This window comes from Nelumbo lutea, chromosome 8 (genome assembly GCF_056320005.1).
Source record: "Nelumbo lutea isolate HS-2025 chromosome 8, American lotus-T2T, whole genome shotgun sequence".
NCBI classification, from domain to species: Eukaryota; Viridiplantae; Streptophyta; class Magnoliopsida; order Proteales; family Nelumbonaceae; genus Nelumbo; species Nelumbo lutea.
The window spans coordinates 49,262,079-49,285,199 of record NC_142691.1 but is presented as its reverse complement, the minus strand read 5'-3'; the positions used below and the strand labels follow the sequence as shown (position 1 = coordinate 49,285,199).

Genomic DNA, 23,121 nt, shown 5'->3' with positions numbered 1-23,121 from the left:
TGATTGTTTAAATGGTCAATGACTTTTGATTTGGGTAGAGCACTCTCAATAATTCTACTATGGGTGACCTTTCCAAAATTACTTCGAAATCTTTTTAATGACCATTATATCAGATTTATTACTCAAGTTGTGGAACTATTCTAAAGGTGGATTTAACTATGTTAAATCTTGCTAGAACAATCTACGTTGAAATAGACTTCTTGAGAGACCTTCCAAAGCATTTGTGGGTTGTGCTATGTAGGGAAAGATTTTGATAATTGATTGAATATGAAAGTCTTCCATCTTATTGTGGTTCATAAAACAATCAGGGCCATTCAAAAACAGAGTGTAGAAAGAAGAATTAAGTGAACAAAAAAAAGGCCTCAAAGGAGAATGGTGATAAGCAATACTCTTTGGCTTCTAATATGTTGTCGGTTTTTTGTCCAACTAGTGTTATCTATGAGAACATTCAAAAAGAAAGTATAAGTGTGGTAAATGAGTTATTTTTCAGGTGTTGATACAATTGGTTATGATTGACACTTAAAAACCAAGTGTATGAACAAGCTCAAAATAGTAGCATTACAGTTGGGAGATCAATTGGTTATGATTGAGGCAACAACCACAAAGAAGAAGGAAAACCCATATAAGGTGAAGACAAGAAACTTCTTAGAAGGAAGAGGTGTTAGCAATCCAAAACAACAACTCTAGAAACCTTATAGTTTGATTCTTTTTATGTCTACAACTTTTTGATCATAGACCAAGAAAGAGAACCAAATGGAACATCATGAGGATGAAGGGATTGCTGATACATATCTCTAGGCTGCATTTGGAAACAATGCAAATGGAGTGTAAATCCTGGTTCAGGGTAAATTTGCACTCTGGTTCACTTTTGCTTGTATTTGGCAACATTACATTTATGCGTTAACAAATGACAGACCAATGCATATTTATATTGATAATAAGATGTAAAAGTACATCAATAAAAAAGAAGTAAATTTGCATTCAATTGGGCTTTTGATAAAAAAAAAAAACTTATACTTTATTGGAATTCATGTTTGCATCCATTACAGCTAAAAGTCTGTTTGGTAAGAAAATAAATTCGTCAGTGCAAAACTAACCCAATTTTGCAATTTATATGAACCATTTTGCACTCTACATATTTGCATTGTTTCCAAATGTAGCCCTAGGAGAAAAAGATAATTGCAATGACAACTAAAAGTTAATGTAATACAGAAGGACTCCCTTGCTAAGTACTAAGGGTTGGAGCTTAATTTTGGGGCAATAGTGGTATCCAATAAGGAAAAGGACATGGGTGTGGAGAGTGCAATCAATGTTTAGAGAACTAGATAGGGCATAGAACTAAAAAAGGCAGAGGTTTAGGGTTCAACTGTAGTCAAACCAGAGATCGAACCATGATGATGTGGCATGTACACACATTACAAGTCATATAATACTACACTTAATATATTTTAAAAATATTATTGCATTTGCATGTGATGGATAAGTGGTTAACTTTTAAAATAAATGACCAAGGTTCAAGTCTCTTAACTCACATTTTCTTTGAAATACGGATGTATTAAAGGAACATATGAATTAAAGAAGCATAACTAAATGCAATAAAGAGCTGGATTAATGATAACACGACATTACACATAGCTATGAGGTCTTGGGTTCAAGTCTTTTATCACAATTTGAAATTTTTATTCATGTTGTTACTTGGGTTTGGTTTCATAAAATTGTGACAAATTCATTAGTTTTTGGTTAAATTGGCTCGTTAATCGGCTTTTGAATTATGGTTTTCAAGGGGTATGATTAAACCAGTTAGGGGGTCATGACTCGATTCATCCAACTTGCTGGTCTGATCTAGTTTTCTAAACAATGATGCCTACCACTTTTTTTTTTTACATGATGAATGGTTCAACAATTAGCCAAGATACATCAATAATGGTGCCAAATGATATATTCAACAAAAATGAATTGGAATATATGAACTTGAAATAGAAAAATTAAGGTCCCGTTTGGCATATCTTTTCATGCAGGTTATTGGTTTTTTAGAAACTCGGTAGCCCGCATTTTGATCTTTTCTCGTTTGGTTGGAAAAAGATCTAACTACCAAAAAGCTGCAGCCTTGAAAAGACGGGAGAAGCTTTGAAATGATTCCTAACCATCTTCTCTAAATCATTTTTTAAGAAGAGGGTTGAATCTCTTTATTCAAAATTTGTGATACCCAAATATGTGTATCAATTGTCCAAGTCTGTTCATGTAAGTTAAAGCTGTGTTTGGTTTGAAAGAAAAAGTAGAGAAACCTTCAAACCAAACGTAGCCTTAAAATCAAAATACCCAAATAGGCTCAAGAATGCCTGTAATTTAAGCCCAGACCCGGCCTGGCCCATGACACCACTGCTTAAAAACTTCCGCAACATCTATCCTGTCGGATTGCCTTTTGCAGAGCTGAAAGCAATTTGAGCTCTCTATCTTGTTCATCATTCCGTCTCGATGATAATATCAATACAATCCGGTCATTTTTGTGCGAAGGAACGAACTCCTTCTCCAGGTTCTTCTAATCATATCCAGTTACTTTTTTTTTTTCTTTTTTATTTCAATTTTCGTTTCTATTCAGTTATGGCTTCATACAGAGAGCTTTTAAGATCGAAAAATATCTTAAATTCTGCATTTTTGGCTTTTCTGTGGATATTTCTTACTTGGGTTTTGCTGAATTAATCAGGTAGACGAAGTAAATACTCGGGGCAATCGGTGGTAAAGTCTCTGCAACTCATTTTCTCCTTTTTTTTTTTTTTTAAGTTTAGTTCCATTTCTCACATAAAACATGCTCAACTGATGAAGTTTGAAGTTCCGTACTCATTCCGACATACCATTTTCATTCCATTCCATAACCAGAGTAGCATTATCTAGACATATTTTAAGAAAAAATCCAAATTGAGATGCCAAATGCAGGGTTGTGCCTGGGTGAATTGAGATCAACCCATTTAAACTGTATCTGAATTCAATCGATTTCTTACTGGCTTGATTTGTTGTTGGTTGAACATGTGAAATTGAAGTAATAAATGAACTGAACCAAATTATTTTGACATTGGATAATGATAAGAGAGCTTCTTTGTAAGGCTTTTGACACAATATGATATCCTATGTGATTGGCAGAGACCACTTCCTGTACGTATATTAACAGTAGGGAAAAGGAGATCACCAGGGGTTCAACTCTTGGTTGAAGAGTACAAAGAGAAGCTCAAGTATTATTGCAGTGTCGAGGATGTTCAAATACGATCCAATCCTAAAAATACTTCGTATGTCTTTGCCTTTCTATTAAGTCTAACTCGTTCTTATTGAGACGTTTTTTTTTTCTAAATTTTAGCATTTACATTTGAATTATAGTTTCCATTGATGGAAGACTAATTGTGGTGGTTATGTTTGATATCATGTATATATGAATTTTCTCCTTTTCATTTTATTTTATTATTATTTTTTTGCTAGGCAAATGTGGGTAGGGGGACTTGTCAGTTGTAATTACATGCACTGACTTCTGATCCCGCTGGTACCTTCTGTGTGTATGTGTATGTCATTTTATGGTCTTTGTTTCTCCAGTCTCTGAAAGAATTTGCTGGCATGAACTTTCTTTCCCTTTGTCGAAAGTGGGGAATTTGTAAAGGAAGAAGCTATTCTGATTTTTTGTTCCATCTTGTACAGTCTTTGCTTTAGTGACAATGATATAATTTATTGTGATGGCAGCAAGGGTCAAAATATTGTTAAGATATGCCCCATATTGGGTGTGTCGTATCCGTATTGGTGCACCACGATATGCATGCATACACTGATACACACATGGTTGGAGATTTTAAAACTCTGGGATGATAGAGGGTATCCCTCTAATGCTTATAAAATAAAGAAAAGAGTATCAGTCATATTGATATGCACCATATCCAACTTCTGGTATCGGGTGTATCAATATTTTAATCCTTGGGTGGCAGATTAATTCAACTCTTTATGTTTTATTTTTCCTTTAAAGGTTTTGCATTTGATTTTACGTCTGTGTACATGATTTCTGCTTTTGTTCTTTTAACCCCTGCCTCAAATAGGATATCTTTTGGCTGCAAGCCTCAAATAGATTTGCTGTCATGAACTTTTTCTCCCTTTTGGTGGAATGGGAAGAAGTTGTATTCTCTTTTAATTGTTTATGTGAGTCATCTTGTATACCAACACCTTACTGATGGATTTGTCCCATTTAACATGTATCACTTAATTTCTTGTTTTTCTGATAAATTTTCTTCTTGTATACTCATCGATTGCAGCAATGTGAAGGCCCAAATTGAAGGGGAAGATATGGTTGTCATGCAAAACATCAGGTCTGAAGATTGGGTATGACCTCAAAAGCCCAACTTGACTAGATTGAGACATGAAAATTTGCTAGTAAAGTCTTACTTTCTTCTAACTCGGTGATTTGATTTAAATAGTCCTAAAGACTCAAAACGATGGGTAGGTGGGTCTGCAGTCTTGGTAGATATTATTCCCTAATCAATCTCCTAGTCATTTAGGTTACACCTTGTCTTGGACTCCAAACTGGCACAGTTCCACAAAAAATTTATATCCATTAGCCACACAAGCTTCTTCTCTTGTCAACTGCATAAAGTGATTGTAGTTAATGATGTTTTACTCCACCATTTGTGGAGGCATTTTCTGCAGCACCTCTTCCATATGTCATTATGGGTCAGTCATAAGATAAAAACACTATTGATGATAGTGAATTGGAGCTTAATATGTTTAAACCTAGTTGTCCTCATTAGAGAGAAGCGAAACAGAATAATATGGGAAATGGTTGTGATCAAGTCATCATTGTACCTTCAGTGCAGATTCTTTCTTTTTTTTTTTTTTTTAATTTTGTCTTTGTTGACTTTATTATGTTGTCTTAACATATTGATTATGAATCTTGTTACTGTTCAAAAAAAAAAAAAAGAGACTTATTGACTATGAAAATTTTCTGTATATATATATTTTTAACTATCTGTATCTTGAACAGCCTCAATTATTCAAAATTATCCGTCATTCATGACTTATGCATGGTTATGTTTCTTGAAGATTGAGAGGTTGAGCTTTCCTTTACATTTTCTTTTTATGTTTATGTAGGTTATCTTGTTGGATGAGCATGGATCAGACATTGGATCCGAGCAAATGGCTGACTTGGTGGGAGATGCAGGGAATACAGTATGCACATCACTTTAGTTCCAACAAGATATTCACATGCTTGAGATGTAGATCAATTTAAAGCATCCATTTCATCTCACGCTTCTGATCTGTTGATTACAGCTTGAATATATTGGATGTTATTCTGTTGTGCACAATTGTGCTAGCTAAATTGGTGGCAACATGAACTTAGAGAAAACAAAAGGAAAAATAACAAAACAAACAACACAAAAGTTTATGTGGTCAACATAATACATCCACAAGTTGTGATAATGAAAAAATATACTAAACAAAAATACCAAAATTTAAATGAATTGTCAAAGACAAAAGAAATACTTCCAAGATCCACACTTTCTACCCAAAGCAATGTATCTCCCCAAAGACGTGATCTTCCTGGACTCAACCCAAAGAACAACCCTTTTCTTCTCCCAGAGAAACACTTTTTTTTTTTGGATAAATAACAGAGATTTTATTACTAAAGAAGAGAGATACATAAATAGGACAACTCAACTAGAGGCACGAGGTGCAGTCTCAGGTCTCAATCATAAATTACAACTGAGCCCAAAACAATTGAACCAGGGAAATACTTTCTTCTCACATAGTTATTTCTAATAAGTAATTAATCAAAAAATAGATATCAGTTTCTTTATCATCTTTGCACATGAAGAAAACATTAAGTTAATCTTTTTGCTGCCAGACATTTCTTCAAAATATCTACCTAAAAGGATATGAGAGGGAGCAAAGATTGGATGCAAAGCAACTGGTATTCAAAGTTGCATGTCAAGCACCATGCAATGGTACTTCTCTTGTTCTTCTTTCTTTAAGATCCTTTCAAACCAATTTTTGGCTTCACTATTCGTTTTGGTGAAGAAATTTGGAGTCATCTGGTGCCACCTAAAATAAGGGATTTCTATTGGGAGGTGTTTCACCAAAAAAATAAATACTTGAGTTTTTTCAGGAAAAAAAATCTTGTTGCTGCTTGTCCTCTCATGTTTGAATTCCTAGTTTAGCAAGTGGAGAGCCTTCTTATAACATGCTAATCTCCTATTTGTTTGCTATTTGGATTTGGGAGAGGATAGTTTTTTGTTTGGTTGTAGGTGGACTCTTCCCCTGAGATGGGGAGCTTATTTAAGAGTACGTTCCTTTCACCACTAAGAAATGGAGGAAGAGTCTTATGGAGATACATTAGGCAGCTGCACTTTGGTCTATTTGGGAGGAGAGGAACAATAGGATATTCATGGACAAGTCAAGGCCTAAAGAAGAGATCTTGGAGAACATTTTGGCAAATGAAGGTCTTTGGGTTAAGACTTTAAACTAATTGATTGATCCTTTCTTCATGGAGATTAGTATTAGAAGATGGCAATTGGTAGCTGATTCATCCATGCAAAATTCTTAAGTATCCTTATAAACTAAACTTTGATGGGCTAAGCTTTAACCCTAGTTCTGGCATTAGAGGAGTAACTGGAGATTGCATGGCCACATCAAAGCCATATTCTTGGGGCCAATAGGCTTTGAAAACTCTATGAGAGAAGAGTTTCTAGAAACCCTATAAGGAATTAAATTGGTAAGGCAGTTAATATTACAACATTGGTAGAGGGAGGAGATTCAGAAGAAATAGTTGGATGGATAAAAACTGTCAGAATGAGAACTTGGAACTACGGAAACAACCTAATAGAGATCAAAGTTATGACAAGGGAGCTAAATATAACATACTCTTGGATTCACAGATCAACAAAATGCAACAAATGCCGAAGTAGGTCGCTGGAAGTGAAGGATCATGTAGTGAACACCAAAACACAACAAATGCCGATGATCAACCAGTAGCTGTGTAGGTCCTGCCTTCTCCAAAAGATGAAAAAGTTTTAAAGGTTCTTTTCGGTGGTGAGATGACTACAGACTTGTCTACAAGGTGAGATGGAGAGGGGACATGGGGATCAAAGCCAAAAAATTTCGTTTTGAAGAATGTGTAGATGGTGAAAAATGGTTTGTGGAAATCGTAGAAAAAAATAAAGCAATCATTTTTGTTGTTGTGGATGCAATTGGTTGGTTAAAGGGATTCATGAATGGAGTGGTTCATTCTATCAAAAAATAGGGATGAAAGAGTTCTGTGAGATTGAAGGAAAACAATAGGAAGTCGAGTTCAGGAGGAACATTAAAGGATGGTATGTTACTGTTATGGAACAGTCAGGTGTCAACAGAAGGAAGATGATCTGTGTGCTGGAAGGTAGAGGGAAACTTGGGTGGCATCTTTTTGCAAACAGGCTTCAGGAGATTATGTTAAGTATAGAGAAAACTCAAATACAAGAGAGGTGCGGTGGTATAGGACTAAGAAATACTTAGAGGGGTAAAGACATCTTGTTCAGAAGATCAACTGAAGAAGATACTCAACCGATTATGGTGACAAGTTCATCTAGAAACCAGAATATGTTGATTGAAGTGGAGAAAGGGGCCTGGGCTAGGAGTTTTGTTCTAACAGCAGACATAGTTATTAAAGATCAGGGAAGGATCATGAAATCGATTATGGAGAAATTTAAGCTTTCCGAGTTTGTTAGTCTTAGGCCTTTTAATGGCAGAAAGGCAGTCCTGTTTCTTGAAGGAGAAAAGTGTGATTTACCTGCAATGGAAATGGTGGTTACGACAGATGGTGTGGTGATGGTGGAAGCTTGATGCATGTCTTGCAACCAGAAGGATTTCAATGGTGGCGGTCTTGTTTTACAGTTGGTGGGACTTTCTTTCAATCTTTGGAAAGAAACCGTTCTAGAGAGATTTGGTTCAAACTCTGAAGATTTCCCACAAGTCATGAACTTGCTTGCAAATGGTCTTTGGTTCAAAGTCTGGATTTTGCTAGAAGTTGAACTGTTAGTTGGGAAGAACTGCTCCAAGTTAGAAAACAATGGAATGTCCAAAGCATGGTAGAAGACAATGGAATGAGTGTCGATAGAGGGTTTCATTGGGAAAGGAAAACCTGTTAATTCCTATTGAAAATAGAGAGAAAGAGGCAGGTTTAATGTCTTTCGTGGAGATTGTAAAAAAGGGTGCCCCTTCACATTTAAAATGAGATCCATAGGAAGAAAAGATGCAGCATGTAATTAATGAGGCTGATTTGGGTGGAGGGAGGAACAAACAGGGGTATGAATTGGGTCAGGAGACTGGTCGAGTGGGGGAGGGTGGCCCATGTGATTTTTTAACTGATCATGTGGTTTGAACCCAACTGTTCGAAGAGTCTGAGCAGTGATGGACGATGGCCTTGGTCCATCTTCTTCTTCTTCGATGATCGATTGGGACGAAAAGATGGAGGGTTTCATAACTAAAGTTGCTCCAGGTGGTGGGAGATAGTTTTAAGGGGAGTGTGGTTACAGAGTTGGAGGGGGATCAGTCCTTTGATGATGGTGTAGGTCGACAACTAGTTGGGGTGTTAGATAGTGTATGCCCTTAGCTCCAATTAGCTTGATGTACATAAACATTTATCAGTAAACGAATGAAGTACTTTATTGTTTTATGTTCAAATCGATGTGTTTCTGTGTTACTCCTTAAATTGGACACTTATGAGACTTGTGTTAGTTTAAAATGTTCTCAGCCATTGGATAGACTTGGGGAGTTTTTATCCTGACAAGGCTGACACTGGTGTGCTACCAAATTAGTGGAGCAGCTTGTCTTAGCTACTAGGGTAGACCCCAAGCACAACAAGTGGATGTTTGGAAGAAACACAGAACGCAGACCAATTTCTAGTTATGCCCTAGACCTTGGAGATAGATAGGCAACACTGGAAAGTTGCACTTAACCCCAGACTTGATTATGGTACTACACTAGGTTTTGGATTAAACAATTTTTTATATGCCAACCAATGAGATCCATTAGTGGTAAAATATCTAAGTATGTTGGGGAAGTTTTACTTAAGTGGGTGATCATGGTGATAGGATTGGCCCATTTGTTAGACAAGGTGAATATCAGGATTTACACTTTTTGATGGAAACCTAAACTACTAGTGGTGGATTTCAATTCTATTTGAAATATGGTTTGCAAAATGTATTTATATGTTATATTACTATTTTATGAAGATTGTTTGTGAAAGGTTTTAATCTTGGGATCTATCTGAGTAAAGAGTGTGACATTGCATTTTGCAGTCAGGGAAGAGGTCATTTCTTGTGAGTAGTGTTTTGATGATTATGGGTCTTGAGGTTGGGTGTAAGAGACCATTATAGGGTTGATTACTTGATGAGCTTCATCTTACATAAGTTCATTGTCCTTGGGTCTTCATAGGGTGGTTGAATCCTAGGATCATTTATGTGTAAATGTTGGGCCCAAATTGAGCCCAAGCTGATTGGGTCAGGGGTTCATTGCCCCTGAGCAATGAATTCGGCCTAACCTCTTCTAGAGGTGGGGCTGAATCCTTGTGGACTTGTGTGAGACCTTTGTGGGTCCCATGCCATACAATGTTTAGGCTTAAAGTGGCCATGCAACACCTTGGGATGTGAACCATTAAGGAAAATGGGCCTAAGGCATTGCTAATATGATTAGTTTAGAGATCACATGACATGTGATTTGGATCGAAAATGTGTATGGAACACCCATTCTCTTAAGAAGATGATGCTTATCAATTAAAGATAAAGTCTTGATCCAAATCTAAATTAGATAAACTCCTAATAGGATTAGGAGAGTGCTTTATATAAGGGACTAAGAGGGGAAGGACGATTCACACAAACCCTAGTTTGAACTAGCTGTGTTAGGGGCTGATTCTCATTAGTTCTCTACTTTGTTTTTAAAGAAAAACATCAAAGGATACTAGGTTCACACAACAACATCAATCAAAGCAAGTAGCAAATCGGTTTTGCTGAAACAGTGTTGTTGAATTGGCTTCGTAGACACAATTGTGCCATCTCCAGTTGGAGGCTGATTTTGGGTATGATATTGGGTGTGAACTACCACTCTGGGAGCTGCACACTGTGGTTTTCGTATTAGGTATGATTACTTTTAATTTGGGTTTCAAATTTGGTTTGGTTCAGTGCAAGATCAATCCTAAAATTTCAAATTTCAAATGAAGGGATGAGAGATCCATCATATGGATGGCCGAACCCTACAGGAAGGTTGGGCAAAATTTAAAAAATTTTTTAAACACCCATGTGGGAATTGCATTCCCAATTTTAGAAAACTGCATTTTCAAGGATCAATCTTGAAACTAAATCGGACCAGATCTGAAACCAAAGGGAGGAGAGGGATATACCTGATACGGAGTAATAATAACTCCCAATGAAGGTGTTCACGCTCAAGGAGAAGACCAAAAACTGCTTCCACTAAAGATGACACAATGTGAGGTGAAGCAGAATCAGCAGGATGATTCTTCAGTAAGAATGTAGTAAAGGGCTGGTGAGCATGACTTCAGATTGCCTCTTCTACCAAGAAGCAATATCAAGAATGATTCTTGATCACTCTCTCAGGTGGAGGTCGAACTGGGTAGGGGCAGCAAGAACAGGAAGAAAAGAGCAGAAGACAGGAGCAGTCAAACAGTGAGTTCTTCTCTCTGTGATCTGCGAACTCTGAACTCTAGTTCTTTTGGTGTGTCTGGAGGTTTGCCTTGCTCTTCTATTTATAGCCTTAAAGAGAGGATCTCATAATCCCATTAGGAGTTTCCTAATCCAAATATTTTATTTGGATCTGGACTCTCTTTAAGAGATAAGGATTATCCCTTATCTTATCTACAAATAAAGATCAACCTTCCTAATCAAATTAGGAGTTTCTTAATCCAAATCATTATTTGGATCTGGACTCTTTAAGTGGATAGGGATAATCCCTTATCTTATCTACTGATCCAAATCCTAGAACCATCCCTATTTAATTAATCTTATTAAGCCAGTTCGAATTGGGCTTCTATGTGCTCACTTATTCTCCTAATCTGCTGCCCAGTTGGCTCTCCTTGTATGGCGTGGGACCCATACATCCATCTACACATCAGCCACATGGGTTTAACCCAGCCTCTGTTACAAGGCTTGGCCGAATTCACTATAGGAGACAGTGAACCCCTAAGTCCATCACCATGGGCTCTTAATGGGCCCAACATTTACACTAAATGGTCATTGGGTCAAGCCACCTTATAAAAACCCAAGGATTGTTGGCAGATGCAAGATTAACCCATCAGGTATTACCCTCAATGGTTTTACACTTAACCTCTCAGCCCATAATGATCAAACACTGCCCAACAAGAGAGGAACTCTCCCTTGCCTGCAAGGAACAGTGTTGCACTCTCTAATCACATGGATCCCGAGAATTAAAACTTTTTGCAAACATTTTGAAACCATAATATATATGTATATCTCTATATAAATATATTTTGCAAAACAAATTTCAACGGTTGAAATCGACTACTGGCAGTTTTAGGTTTCCATCAGAGAGAGTGCATCCCCGATCATTCACTTTGTCCGACAAAGGGGCTGATCTTGTCACTATGATCACCCACTCAGATGAATTCTCAGACTGTCCCAACATACCTAGGTTTTGACCCCCTCTAAGGATCTCACTGATTGGCATATCAAAGAAAGCCCAATCCGACATCTAGTGCAGTATCATAATCGAGTCTAGGGGTCGCGTGTAACATTCCAGTTTTGCCCATCTATCTCCAAGGTCCAGGGAAATACTGGAATTTTGGTCCGACTCAGGGTTTCAAGAAAACCCACACTACATGTACCTCAGGTCTCACCCTGGCAGCTGAGACAAGCCACCCCAACCAACTTGGCAGCACATCAGTGTTAGGCTTGGCAGGATAAATCTCCCCAGATCTATCCAACGGCTGTGAAGATTCTAAACTAACACGAGTCTCATTAAGTGTCTAGTTTAAGGGTATTACACAGAAACACACTACGATGACATGAATCAATTATGTACTTTATTCATTTACAATAAATGTCAAAAAGGTACATCAATCTGATTGGAGCTAAAGGGAATAACTGTCTAACATCAAAATCATTAGGAAATTGGTTTCCGGGTTGGGTTAGAAAATTTTTAAAAGTTCAGCCAACCATTAGATCTGGTTCGGTCATGTCTAATCTGATTTCTAACCCTTCCAACATGGGGATGATATTAGGAAAATGTTTGGTAAGGGGGCTGCAGGTGAAGAGGAAGTTGGTATTGAGAGCTTGGTCGGAAAGAATAAGGATGAGAGGGCGAGCAATTTTAGAAAGGGTGTAGATGAAGATGAAGAGGAGGATAGAATGGGGAAGAAGTAGGACATGGGTGAGGTTAATGATGAAGTAGATGTTAGGGAAAGAGAAAATGTGTTGGGGGTGAAGGAAACAAAGATTCACTGGAGTAAAAGAGGTTATAGAATGCTACCTATTGAAGATGACTTGGGAGATGAAGTGGAAGGCGAGATTTTGATTGATGAAATACACGAGGTTGAAAAAGAAACTGATCTGAATATGGTCATTGACAAGGAGTTGGAGGTAAGAAAAACATTGGGCCTTTATATCTTGGGTGGAGAGGAATTTGCAAGGAATGCTTTTATGGAAATGGAAGAGTTGACGAAAGAATCTGTAGTGAAGAATGGGAAGGATTTTCCAATTTCTGACTTTGGAGGTTCAGTTGTGGAAGGGGAGAAGGGCATGGACTTGCCAGCAGAGAAAGTGTTTGAGAAGAACGCGGTAATAGAACTAGAAAGGATTAGTGAATCTGGGGGGAAGAGGAAGATTGATAAGAAAGTCCCTAATGCAGTTAAAGTGTTTAAGCACCAAAATAAGAACCGAATTGTGACAGTTTCAAAGGTATTGCTAGATTGAGGGGAGATTTATTTGGTGTTGGCATAAATAAAAGGGTAAAAATGACAAGAAAAGCAATGAAGAATAAAAAATAGGTTTTGATTCCTATAGAGGAATGATTGGAAGGAAGGGTGTGAAGATTGCATTGGGTAATGGGTCTTTGGGTGGTCTACCTGATTGGCTTTAGATGGATGGGAGATTAATCTTTCGGAGGGACCATGCCTTTTCTTTTGGGTTTTGCATATGGGAGCTTTTGAGTTTATATTTTGATATTGGTTGAGATTTTTTGATTTCGGGGAGGTTGAGTTTGATTTTGGGGTCTTCGGGTGATTCCTTGTGACCTGTTGTATTTTCTACAGTTTCCTTTAATAAAATTTTCTTTTTTATTTATCTTAAAAGAAGGCTTTTCTGATGCCTTGACAAAGGATAAAGGTAATCAAAACCCGCTATTCTGGGGGGTTTCCTGGTGTTTTTTGTACATCACTACAGCATATCCCTAAGGGAGATCAAAGCTATGTCAAGGTAACTAAATATAACTTACTCTTGGATTCACAGATCAACAAACGGATTTTCTGATGTCTTGGCTAAGGAAAGGTGAAACTAGCTATGGGGGTTTTCTGAGCTTTTGTATATCCAAGGCAAAGGGAATATATGCATTCTTAGTTCTGAGAAAAACAAAAAAAAAAAAAAAAGAAAAAAGAGGAATATGGTCTGGTTACTGGTGGAAACATACCTATACTCTTTCTAATTAATGAAATTTCATGTTATGAAAAAAAAAAAGAAGTCACTAATGTGGTGACAGAATCATGGAGCCCAAATTACTACCTTCCCTCCTACCAGTTAATAGCACTCTCAAATAGTAGATTGAGGCTTCAACTAATCTAAATAGCCATAGAAAGGCAAAGCAATACTGATAAGTTCAGAAACCAAAATGCCGAGCTAACATATATCCTTGTCCCCTTTACTGGATTGCCCACTGCATACAACAAATTGGTCCAACTCTGGGAGGATTTTCATTATTTCTTTTCATTCACCATGTGTCATAACTTCTTAAGCTAGTCTTGCTAAAATATTGTAAAGGCTACTGGACAAAAATTATTGGTAGAAATCCTTTGTTAACATGTTTGTATTCTCTAGACCCCTTCAGAGAACAAAGGTGGTCCTCCACATGAAATTCCTCTGACATCCTCATGATATCTTTTCCTTGTGACATCCTCATGATATCTTTTACCCATAAACTGCAGGTGTCTTATCTCTTAGGTTTTTCTCAAAGATACAAGGAACTTGTCCACATTGAGTGGTCATGTTCAACCAAATTAACTGCCCTGCTGTAACACAATCAAATACTAAAGTGCTGAGGCCTGACCAATTAGGAGTTGGGACATGTTTCTATTTGCAGATTTACCCAATAATCCACTATACATCTCATAGACTACTCCTTTTGCAACACTTCCATTGCCCCCTTCCACAACCAAGTTATCCTAGGTTCTTAGCTGCCACCTTATTTTCTCCATTTGGGATGCATTTATAAACTCATTTTGTATTCCTTGTTTCTTACTCTTTCATTGGGCACTTCTCTGTACTGCATGTTAGAACACACAGCTGAAAAACTTGAGATAGAAAATTTCCTTGTTTACAAATTAATTGTTTAAAAGTTGGTCTGCTTAATGTGTCGCATATTCTAAAATTGTATTAAGTACATTCTTTCCATAGTCTTAACTTTTGAGTTTCATCATTACATATCACTATTGATTGGTTCCATATCATGGGCAATGCCTTTGATGATCATGAGCATTTTAACGTGGATTATGAATTCCTTACAGTTCTTGTTCATGAATAGCATTTCGTATTGGATAATGTCATATCTCAGGATTGATTATGATCTATAAGATCTTCTAGGTCAGGCATAGCAGGTCACAGGTTGAGACCTCTTTCAAATCCTACATTTGTGCTGATATTCCATTATTGACACAAGTTACTATCCATAGTAATTAATTATAGCTAGTTTGCTTTAATGAGTTCAATGAAATAACCTCAATATTGGATTTGAAGATTCATATGGGAATTAGTTTATTGTGATTTGCATATTTGTAGGGATCATCAACAATAGCATTTTGCATTGGTGGACCTTATGGTCATGGGCAGCAACTGCGTCATCGTGCTAATGTAACAATCAAGCTGTCATCTTTGGTTTTAAATCATCAAATTGCACTACTAGTGCTTCTCGAACAACTTTATAGGTAAGTAAATTTCTTGTTTTGTCCTGTTTCAAGGTGTTTTCTATTGTTGAAACTTAAATGGATCTTATAATAAAAAGGCCATTGTCCAATGTTGGTCCCTGCTATCCGGGGTCTTGGGAGTAGATTGGATATGGTCCTAATTTTTGGCATATTTTTGCACACGTGGCCACTCTCAAACTCGAACCCATGTTCTCATTCTTGCCAGCCTGAGGTCTTACCATTACACCAAGTAATGGATCCTAAATGGATTTCTAAAATTTTAAATACTTTAGAAGTCCATGACATAGATCATAAAATATAATCTTTTTGGATGTTAGGGGGAGGGGAGGGGGAAGGTTTGGGGTTAATAATGCCTATTTTATTGTAATAATCTTAAAAATTATTGTAAGATGGAGACCAATTGCATATGTTAACCATTTAATTAGATGAGATGGTTAGGATCTTTCAATTAGATAAATTTATGTTAGGGGGAGGGGAGGGGGAAGGTTTGGGGTTAATAATGCCTATTTTATTGTTATAATCTTAAAAATTATTGTAAGATGGAGACCAATTGCATATGTTAACCATTTAATTAGATGAGATGGTTAGGATCTTTCAGTTAGATAAATTTTCTTTGATTGTAAAAGAAAAATATTAAAGAAAACTGATTACAACCACTTAATAGTTGCAAGGGAACACCTCCCAAGCTAGCTAAAGTAAACCTTCTACCCAAACTAAAAAGCAAACTACAACTCAAACTAAATGAGATTCCCTTCTTTCAAGTACCAAACCTCATCCCTAGTAGCTCCTCCTAACAACCAAATTCAGTCCTCATCAAAAAATCCTTCATGGCCTCCTTCCTCATTCCATATCTCTCTCCATTCCCCTATTATGGTTTTCTTTCAGTACAAGAAGTTTCCTTGGAGGGATATTGAGTTGTTGTCTTTCTTAGGGTTCAATTAAGGGTGGATTTGAGTTGAGCCGATCCAAACATTTAGCTACTTGAGCTTGGCTCACCTAAAAACTATGAACCTCAAGCACAAGCTTGAGCTTAATTTGAGCTGGAGACTTTAGCTCGAATTTGGCTCGACTCGAGTTCGACAGTGAGCCAAACTCCCTACAAAAAAATTATTTTTTATTTTACATATAAAAGTTAATAAGTATAAAAACTAGTTATTATTATACATTATATATAATATTTTTATTATATATTATTTTTATACATGTATATATATATATAAGCTCGAATGGGCTCGAGTTTGACTCGAAGCTTGATTTAGACCGAGTTAAATCGAGCTTTTCATGAGCCGAGCTCTACTAGCTCGTGAAAAGCTACTCCTAGGTTCAATCAAATGCATGTTGGTATACCATATATGCTGTCTTGAACCCTTGAAGACTTCAGAACCTGAATTGATAGGGTGAAAACATTGCTCTGTTCCCATATTTGCATGCATAAAGACCTCAGATTGTTGTGAAGCATAGAAAAATTTAGCTATTTCTAAAGCCATTCCTCAGAAGTTGATGCTAATTTTATTAAGGTGTATTGTACTGACTAAATAAACTGGCAATTGTTTGAATTGTGTTGCTCAAAATGTGTCATTGGATCTATCATCCACTTATTTAGTCTGATTCTCTAATTTGACATTTTATTCCAGAGCATGGACAATTATTAAAGGGCAGAAATACCACCACTAGAGCTTCTTGCCTCATCCCCTCCCAATTAACTACATATGTAGGTATTATTGAAAAGCTATCTTCAAATTTCTCATTTAATTGTATAAGCATTCTGTAATTTGAATGTTTTCCTATATTTCTTTTACTTCATTTGTATGCCATCTCAAAGTTGAATAGATTGAATTTCTATAATAACACAATTACAATGTTTCCCTGTACAACTATGATGCTTCTTTCTCCATGAAGTTAGTTGTGTTGGATTTACGTGCCTCAAATAGATAACGTGCTGTCATATGTACAAATTCTATTTTAAATATCTCATTTTCAACTAATATTTTCTTATTGCTTTATAAAATACTGTTGTGAATTTGTAACTCCTGCATGTTTAGAGGTAGGGATGGAATAGTCATTTTACCCATTATGACCACCCTAATAATACAGTAGGTGCCAGTGCACCCACTATAAAAATTTCAATTTTCTATTTCTTAGAGCAGTTTCAACCATAATTTGAATTTCTTTTTTCTACACTCTCATCTCTTAATACTAGTGATTATTATCACTGGAGATTGTTTTCTAGGTGGCAGTTTGGCATTGTCTAGCCACTTGTATATTTCTTCAAAGGTAGGAAGTGATAAAGAGATTTTCTTTTTGGTAAGTAACTTTAAAATTTATTAGAAGGAAACAAAATATACAACAGTACAAGCACCCCATGAATAGGTATGAGATGCACCTCTCACATCGAAAACAAAGGAAAATGGATTACAACTGAGCCCAATATAAATGATCCCTATTAACCCTTTGCTTAGCTAAGGTATCAACCGTCCCATTAGACAATCTTCTCACCCGTTAAATCTTCAAGATCATATTGCTAATTAACCATTTAAATTTCTTAATTTCATCCCTAAACTCCTAGATGACAGTTTTAGAATTTTTGGCCATCTCATCACCAGCTTGGAGTCCCCCTCCACAAATAACTTCTCCAAATTCATCCCTAATCTCCAAATTTTTAGCCAGTAGATGCAACTACTGCAGATTTTACAGGAGCAGTCGATAGACATTTCTCGTGAAGATGAATGGAGCTGGTCCTGGAGTAGGTATGGCTGTTTCTCAGTCAAATCCCTTACTGTTAAGCTTAGCAGTACAGGGGTTACTGAGTTCTCCTACCAACTAGTGTGGAATTCTTGTGCTCCCTCGAAGTCTATCTTCCTTGTGTGGACTATGGTGCTGAACAAATGTCTCTGAAGACTCAATCTGGATAGAAGGGGTATTCAGCTGCCCTCTCTGGTGTGTGGTTTGTGTGGTTTATTGCCCGAGTCCACAGACCATCTATGTATCCATTGTCCTATCTTCGAGAGTCTGGTACCACTTTATAGCAGCGGTTGGTCTTTGTTGGGTCATGCAAAGTTCAGTTAAAGATCTGCTGCTTTGCTGGAATTCTCAAGGTCTGAAGAAAAAAGGAAATTTAAATTGGAGAATTATTCCTGCGGTTGTGATGTGGGTAATTTGGTCAGACAGGAACAGAAGAGTCTTCAGCAACAAATCTAAGAGCACTGAGGAGATTGTGCAGCAGGCGATCAGCAAGCTGATTTCCTGGGTGTCTGTAGTCCCTGATTTTAAAAATTTGAATGTCCCTGAATTGTTTAGATCTGCATCCATTTGGAATCTGTAACATGTCCTATGATCTGAGTAGCCACATGTGGTTAGCTCTCCTGTTGTAATGAGTTCTTTCTGAATTAATAAATTTCTTACTTTACCTTTCAAAAAAAAAAAAAAAATTCAAATCCTTAGCTATCTACACCCCTTGGATTACTGCAAGCACTCTGGTATTATCACTCAGAGTTGAAGAGGTAAGTCAGCCTGGAGTGCCGAGCATTCTGGTGCTGGAAACTCCGATCAGAGAGGAAGGGGAAGAAGGAAAAGAAATATAAGGAGGGACAGGGGAGAAAACTTCAGTGGAGAGACCTCTGAGAGAGGAGGAGAAAGGGGGTGGAAGACGAAATAGGGTTTACAATAGAAAAAGAAGACCCAAAGACTCTTCACAGAGATTAGGAGGGGAACAAGGGGGGGAAGGTGAAGGACCAGTGATTGGGGAAAGGAACGGAGATAAAGATAAAGATAAAGATAAAGAAGAACAGATATAAAAGGATCATGAAGTTGAGGAAATAATACAAAATGGGAAGGTAAATACTAATAAACTGGTGGAGAGGGAGGTGGAAGTTGGAAAGTCTCTTGGGCTAGTCTTCTGGGGAGGAGAAGGCTTTGCGAAAATAGCATTTGAAAAGTTTTAAAAAATGAAAAGAGAGGAGAAGAAGAAGAAGGAAGAATATTTTGAAAAAATAAAGGGGTGGGATGAGGAGGGAGGAGAAGAGGAAGGGTTGGATGTGCTCGAGTAATTTGGGGGAGGGGGAGGAGGATGAAGATTCTTAATTGGAATGTAAGAGGGTTGAGGAATGGAAGGAGGAGGGAGATGGTAAGGAACTTGCTCCAAAGCTTTAAAACAGAGGTGGTTTTACTTCAAGAAACAAAATTGGAAAACTTTGATATGGAATTGAAAAAAAAATGAGGAGGGGGAGAAGGAGAAGATGTGGGAGGAATTAGAAGGGTCAAGACAAAAGTGGGATGGGCCTTGGTGTGTGGGTGGGGACTTCAACATAGTAAGGAGGAATGAAATGAAGGGGTCTGTAGTGTGTAGGGTCATTTGGGAAGAAAGGAACAGAAGGGTATTGGAAGACAAGTCAAAAAACATAGAATATATGATAGCAGGAGTGGACAATATGACTTCTGCCTAGGCCCTAAGTCTTCCAGAGTTTGACCAAGTACACAAGGAAGATCTGTTAGAGAACTTCTGGAATACTTTGGAATTGAATCCATGTAATTTTGATTCATTTTCAGTGTAATTCTGTTAAGCAGATGGTTTCATCTAGACAACCAGTATTTTGAGATGTACTGCATCTTTTTCAATGAATTTCATTTTTAATATATATATATATATATATATATATATATATATATATATATATATATATATATACATATGAAGATATTTACAGAGAAGCCCTTACAGGACTAAAGAAGAAAATAACAAGAAGGAAAATACAATACAAACAAGGACTACAGTAATATAATACATCATTGGGACTCTTCACAAATAGTGTGGTCCAGGCAGGACCTAGGGTTCAAAAAGTATTCGGGGGAGGGGAAGAGGTGGGCAAGGGAGAAACCCCATCTGAGCTTTTGCTATTGGTGGTTGGGCTGGGGTGTGGTTTCAGTGGATTTTGCCTAGTCTTGGGTTTTTGGTGATTGGTTTTGGGTCTGCCTGTTTGTGTTGTTTTGGTTGGTAATGTCGGGAGGTTGGGATGGGTTGTTCTGGGCTGTGGGGTGTTTTTGCACACATTGTACATTTTTTTTTGGCCGATGGCTTGCTTTTTGTGGAACACCCCATGGATGCTGAATTCACATTTTTTTGCTTTTCTTTTTTTTTTTTTTTTTGTTTTACTATCAAGCAAAGAAAAAATAGCAAATTCTCTATAGTTGGCTAATGACCATATTAAATGTTTGGGGCAGAATTTTGATGAAAAAAATTTTAAGGTAACTTAATTCGGAGCCTAAATAGTCTAACCTTTTTTGTGTGCAGTTTTCATTTCTGGCTTTCTAATTCATAACAAATGATTCAAATGTGATCACATTTTATCTTCCTTGGTGTTGTACTGGTCCCCCTTCATATATGCACATTCTGTCCTTGTATATTTCAAAGATATATTCAAGAGAGAAAAGAGTCTTCCTTACACTAAATAGTTGTCGGTCTAGATTCATGAAAGCAGGATCTAAGTTTGTTATGACCCACTTCATTAAAAGAAACCTAAATTTGTTAAAGCAAATTAGCTATTCTTGGTTAAAATTCTGCTACAAAGAATCACTATTTGAAGAATGGGTTTAAGCAAAAAATGATCCCTTTTTTAAGCTAATTTTTAGCTCCCAAGAATCAATTCATAGAATGACTTTTGTGGCCAATAAAACAAAAATGAATTACTTGGAAAAATTTTTATACATCCAAACTTAAAATGATCATTAGAATCACAAAACTAATCAGAGTTAATTCTCTGAAAGCATGTCACAGACAGCCTTAAAACTCAAAATTTCAGCAGCACCATGAATTGGAATCTATTAGTGAAGTCTGAAATAGTAAAATAAGATAAGCAAAAGAACCAATTTTGTCAAACAATTGAATTGCATTGTCTTGTTATGATGTACTATAAATTTTGATTCATGTGTACAAATAAAATACAAAGATGTAGTTTCTGAAACATATAACCCGTTGGCAAATCCTTTAAAATGCGGATGCCAACCATGGGTCTGAGTGTTGAAAATTGTATGAAGAAATGTCTAGGGAGTGAGTATGTTTAAGAGGGTGACTCTAATCCTGACCAAGTGCCCAAACATGCACCCACTGTCCAGATCTTCAATGCTGACTTCCAAACTCTTCAGCCTTGCCTTTGCTGTTTGCACCTTCTCAACATCAGCATCTTTCCTTGAATTGCTCTTGCTTATGACATGGATTGCTGCATCAACACTTTTTACCTCATTCTTCTGATTGACTTCAGAAACTACCATCTCTTTGTGCATAAATTTTGAAACCAATAACCATCGACTAGGCTTCCGCTTTGACATTGGCACAGACATAAACGACAACGGGGAATGAAATATGGAGAAGGTAATAGCACAGACTTCTTTTAGTACTCTAGCAATGATTGATAGATGGTCTTCTAAAACCATATGTGGAGAAGATCCAAATTTGTTTTCCATTTGCTTCAATATGTCAAGACCCTTGACAATATCCTTCTTCATCTTCTTTCTCGCAGAGATGAAAGCATCAATGCAGGATTGGAGGCTTGACTCTTCACCTTTTCTTCTACGAAGACCAGATTGGAGATCTTGAACACTCTGTTTCATTTGCAGTAGCAGGTCCCTTGTAGTTCCACACACGTCCAACAATTTGACAGACGTATCCAGCACTTCAGAAACCCATTTCTGGTCTTGGAACTGGAGGAGAGCTTGTTGGGTGAAGGGCAAATTAAGATCTTTGACGCATTCGTACACATCTCCAAGGCCAGAAAGACCAACACATATAGTCTCTGCCTTTAAGCTGGATGTCGACAATTCCTTCCAAGCCTTTAATTTGTTCAACTCTTCTTTGATCGTAGAAGTGACAGGATGTGATCTGGCAGGCAAACTATTTGAACGGACATGTTGACAGTTCTCAGATTTTTCAAGATAACCAGACATTTTTTTTGCTCAAAATGAGGAAAGCCAAAAACTTCTGCAGTGCACAAGTTTCTGGTTCAATCATCTATTTATAACCAAGAGAAAACATAAAAAAATACAGATGGGTGGAGGCAAGAAGAATCTTTTAAGTAGGCATCCTTACTACTTCATGTGAATAGCAAGTAAATTTAATGTGATTCTTCCTCTGTATTCGGTCATGTTGTCACAACTCTGGCTGACGATCTGTATTTTTAATAGTGAAATTATTAACCATGGGATTTTGATGTTCATATAATAGTGCCACTTCTCTCCTTGTCTGACCATCACGCTTTACTGCAGATCTCACATTATCTTCTTTAATAATTTCTTCACAGTTGTCTATTCACATTATCTAACCTTTACATAGCTCGGTCAAGATGTGAAGGTTGAGATCTCGAAAGATATAGAAAGATAGACATATAAAGTAGAAGATGGAGATCGACAAAATTAGCATTTATTATATTTGTATGCACGAGTGGCTTGTTGTCAGATTGCCTCTATGTCACGAACCTACCATGACTCACGGGGACGTGGTCAACGTCGATAATGCAGGAGCAAGATTAGGAGCAGGACTCTTTTCTTTTTAAGTTATCTTGCTGTTATCTCTTAGTTATCAGTTCGCCGTTATCTCCTATTTTTTTGTCAGTATTTACTTTTAATAAGAATTTTTCTTCCATTTACTCGTTATAATCGACTATTTATAGTCTTGTTAATTATCAATGAAGAATATCAGATTTTTATTTCTTAATACAAAAGTTAGTGGTGGTCTGGGTTTCCTCGAATTAACCCAATGTGTCTCAATTCTCTGTCAAAATAGGAAAGAAAAAGTATTCCTCTCCATCCCAAGTGCAGGCTCGTGACACTCCATTGATGCAAAACAAACCAAATATAAAAGTAAAAACACTGCCTGATGTCTCGATTCTGATTAAATATTCTGCCCTGCTATCAATCAAACCATATTCCTGTAAATTGACTAATAGTTTTAGCATCATAATTTTACTGAAGGAGAC

At 36.9% G+C, this 23,121-nt stretch overlaps 2 protein-coding genes across 9 annotated transcripts; one reads left to right on the top strand and one right to left on the bottom strand.

Annotated features, from left to right (window-relative positions):
* The first annotated feature begins 2,375 nt into the window (after positions 1 to 2,375).
* LOC148844085 (methyltransferase) lies at positions 2,376 to 22,362 on the top strand. Of its 8 annotated transcripts, none has more exons than XR_016103747.1 (9): positions 2,395 to 2,533; positions 2,705 to 2,736; positions 3,139 to 3,281; positions 4,284 to 4,350; positions 5,116 to 5,193; positions 15,012 to 15,157; positions 16,792 to 16,868; positions 21,463 to 21,521; positions 21,670 to 22,362. XR_016103747.1 is itself a non-coding variant. In XM_088959656.1 (8 exons), the coding sequence occupies exons 1-7, from the start codon at positions 2,476 to 2,478 to the stop codon at positions 16,829 to 16,831; spliced, it is 564 nt and encodes a 187-aa protein (XP_088815782.1). In that variant the 5' UTR covers positions 2,376 to 2,475; the 3' UTR covers positions 16,832 to 16,868; positions 21,670 to 22,362. The 8 variants fall into 8 exon arrangements, 2 of the variants coding, with proteins under 2 accessions (XP_088815782.1, XP_088815783.1); XR_016103743.1 differs by having other exon boundaries at positions 21,412 to 21,521; XR_016103745.1 differs by having other exon boundaries at positions 21,266 to 21,521.
* On the bottom strand, positions 21,062 to 22,093 carry LOC148844086 (uncharacterized). The gene has a single exon (XM_088959655.1). It carries the CDS (start codon positions 22,091 to 22,093, stop codon positions 21,194 to 21,196), a length of 900 nt encoding a protein of 299 aa, XP_088815781.1. The 3' UTR covers positions 21,062 to 21,193.
* Positions 22,363 to 23,121: the final 759 nt, after the last annotated feature.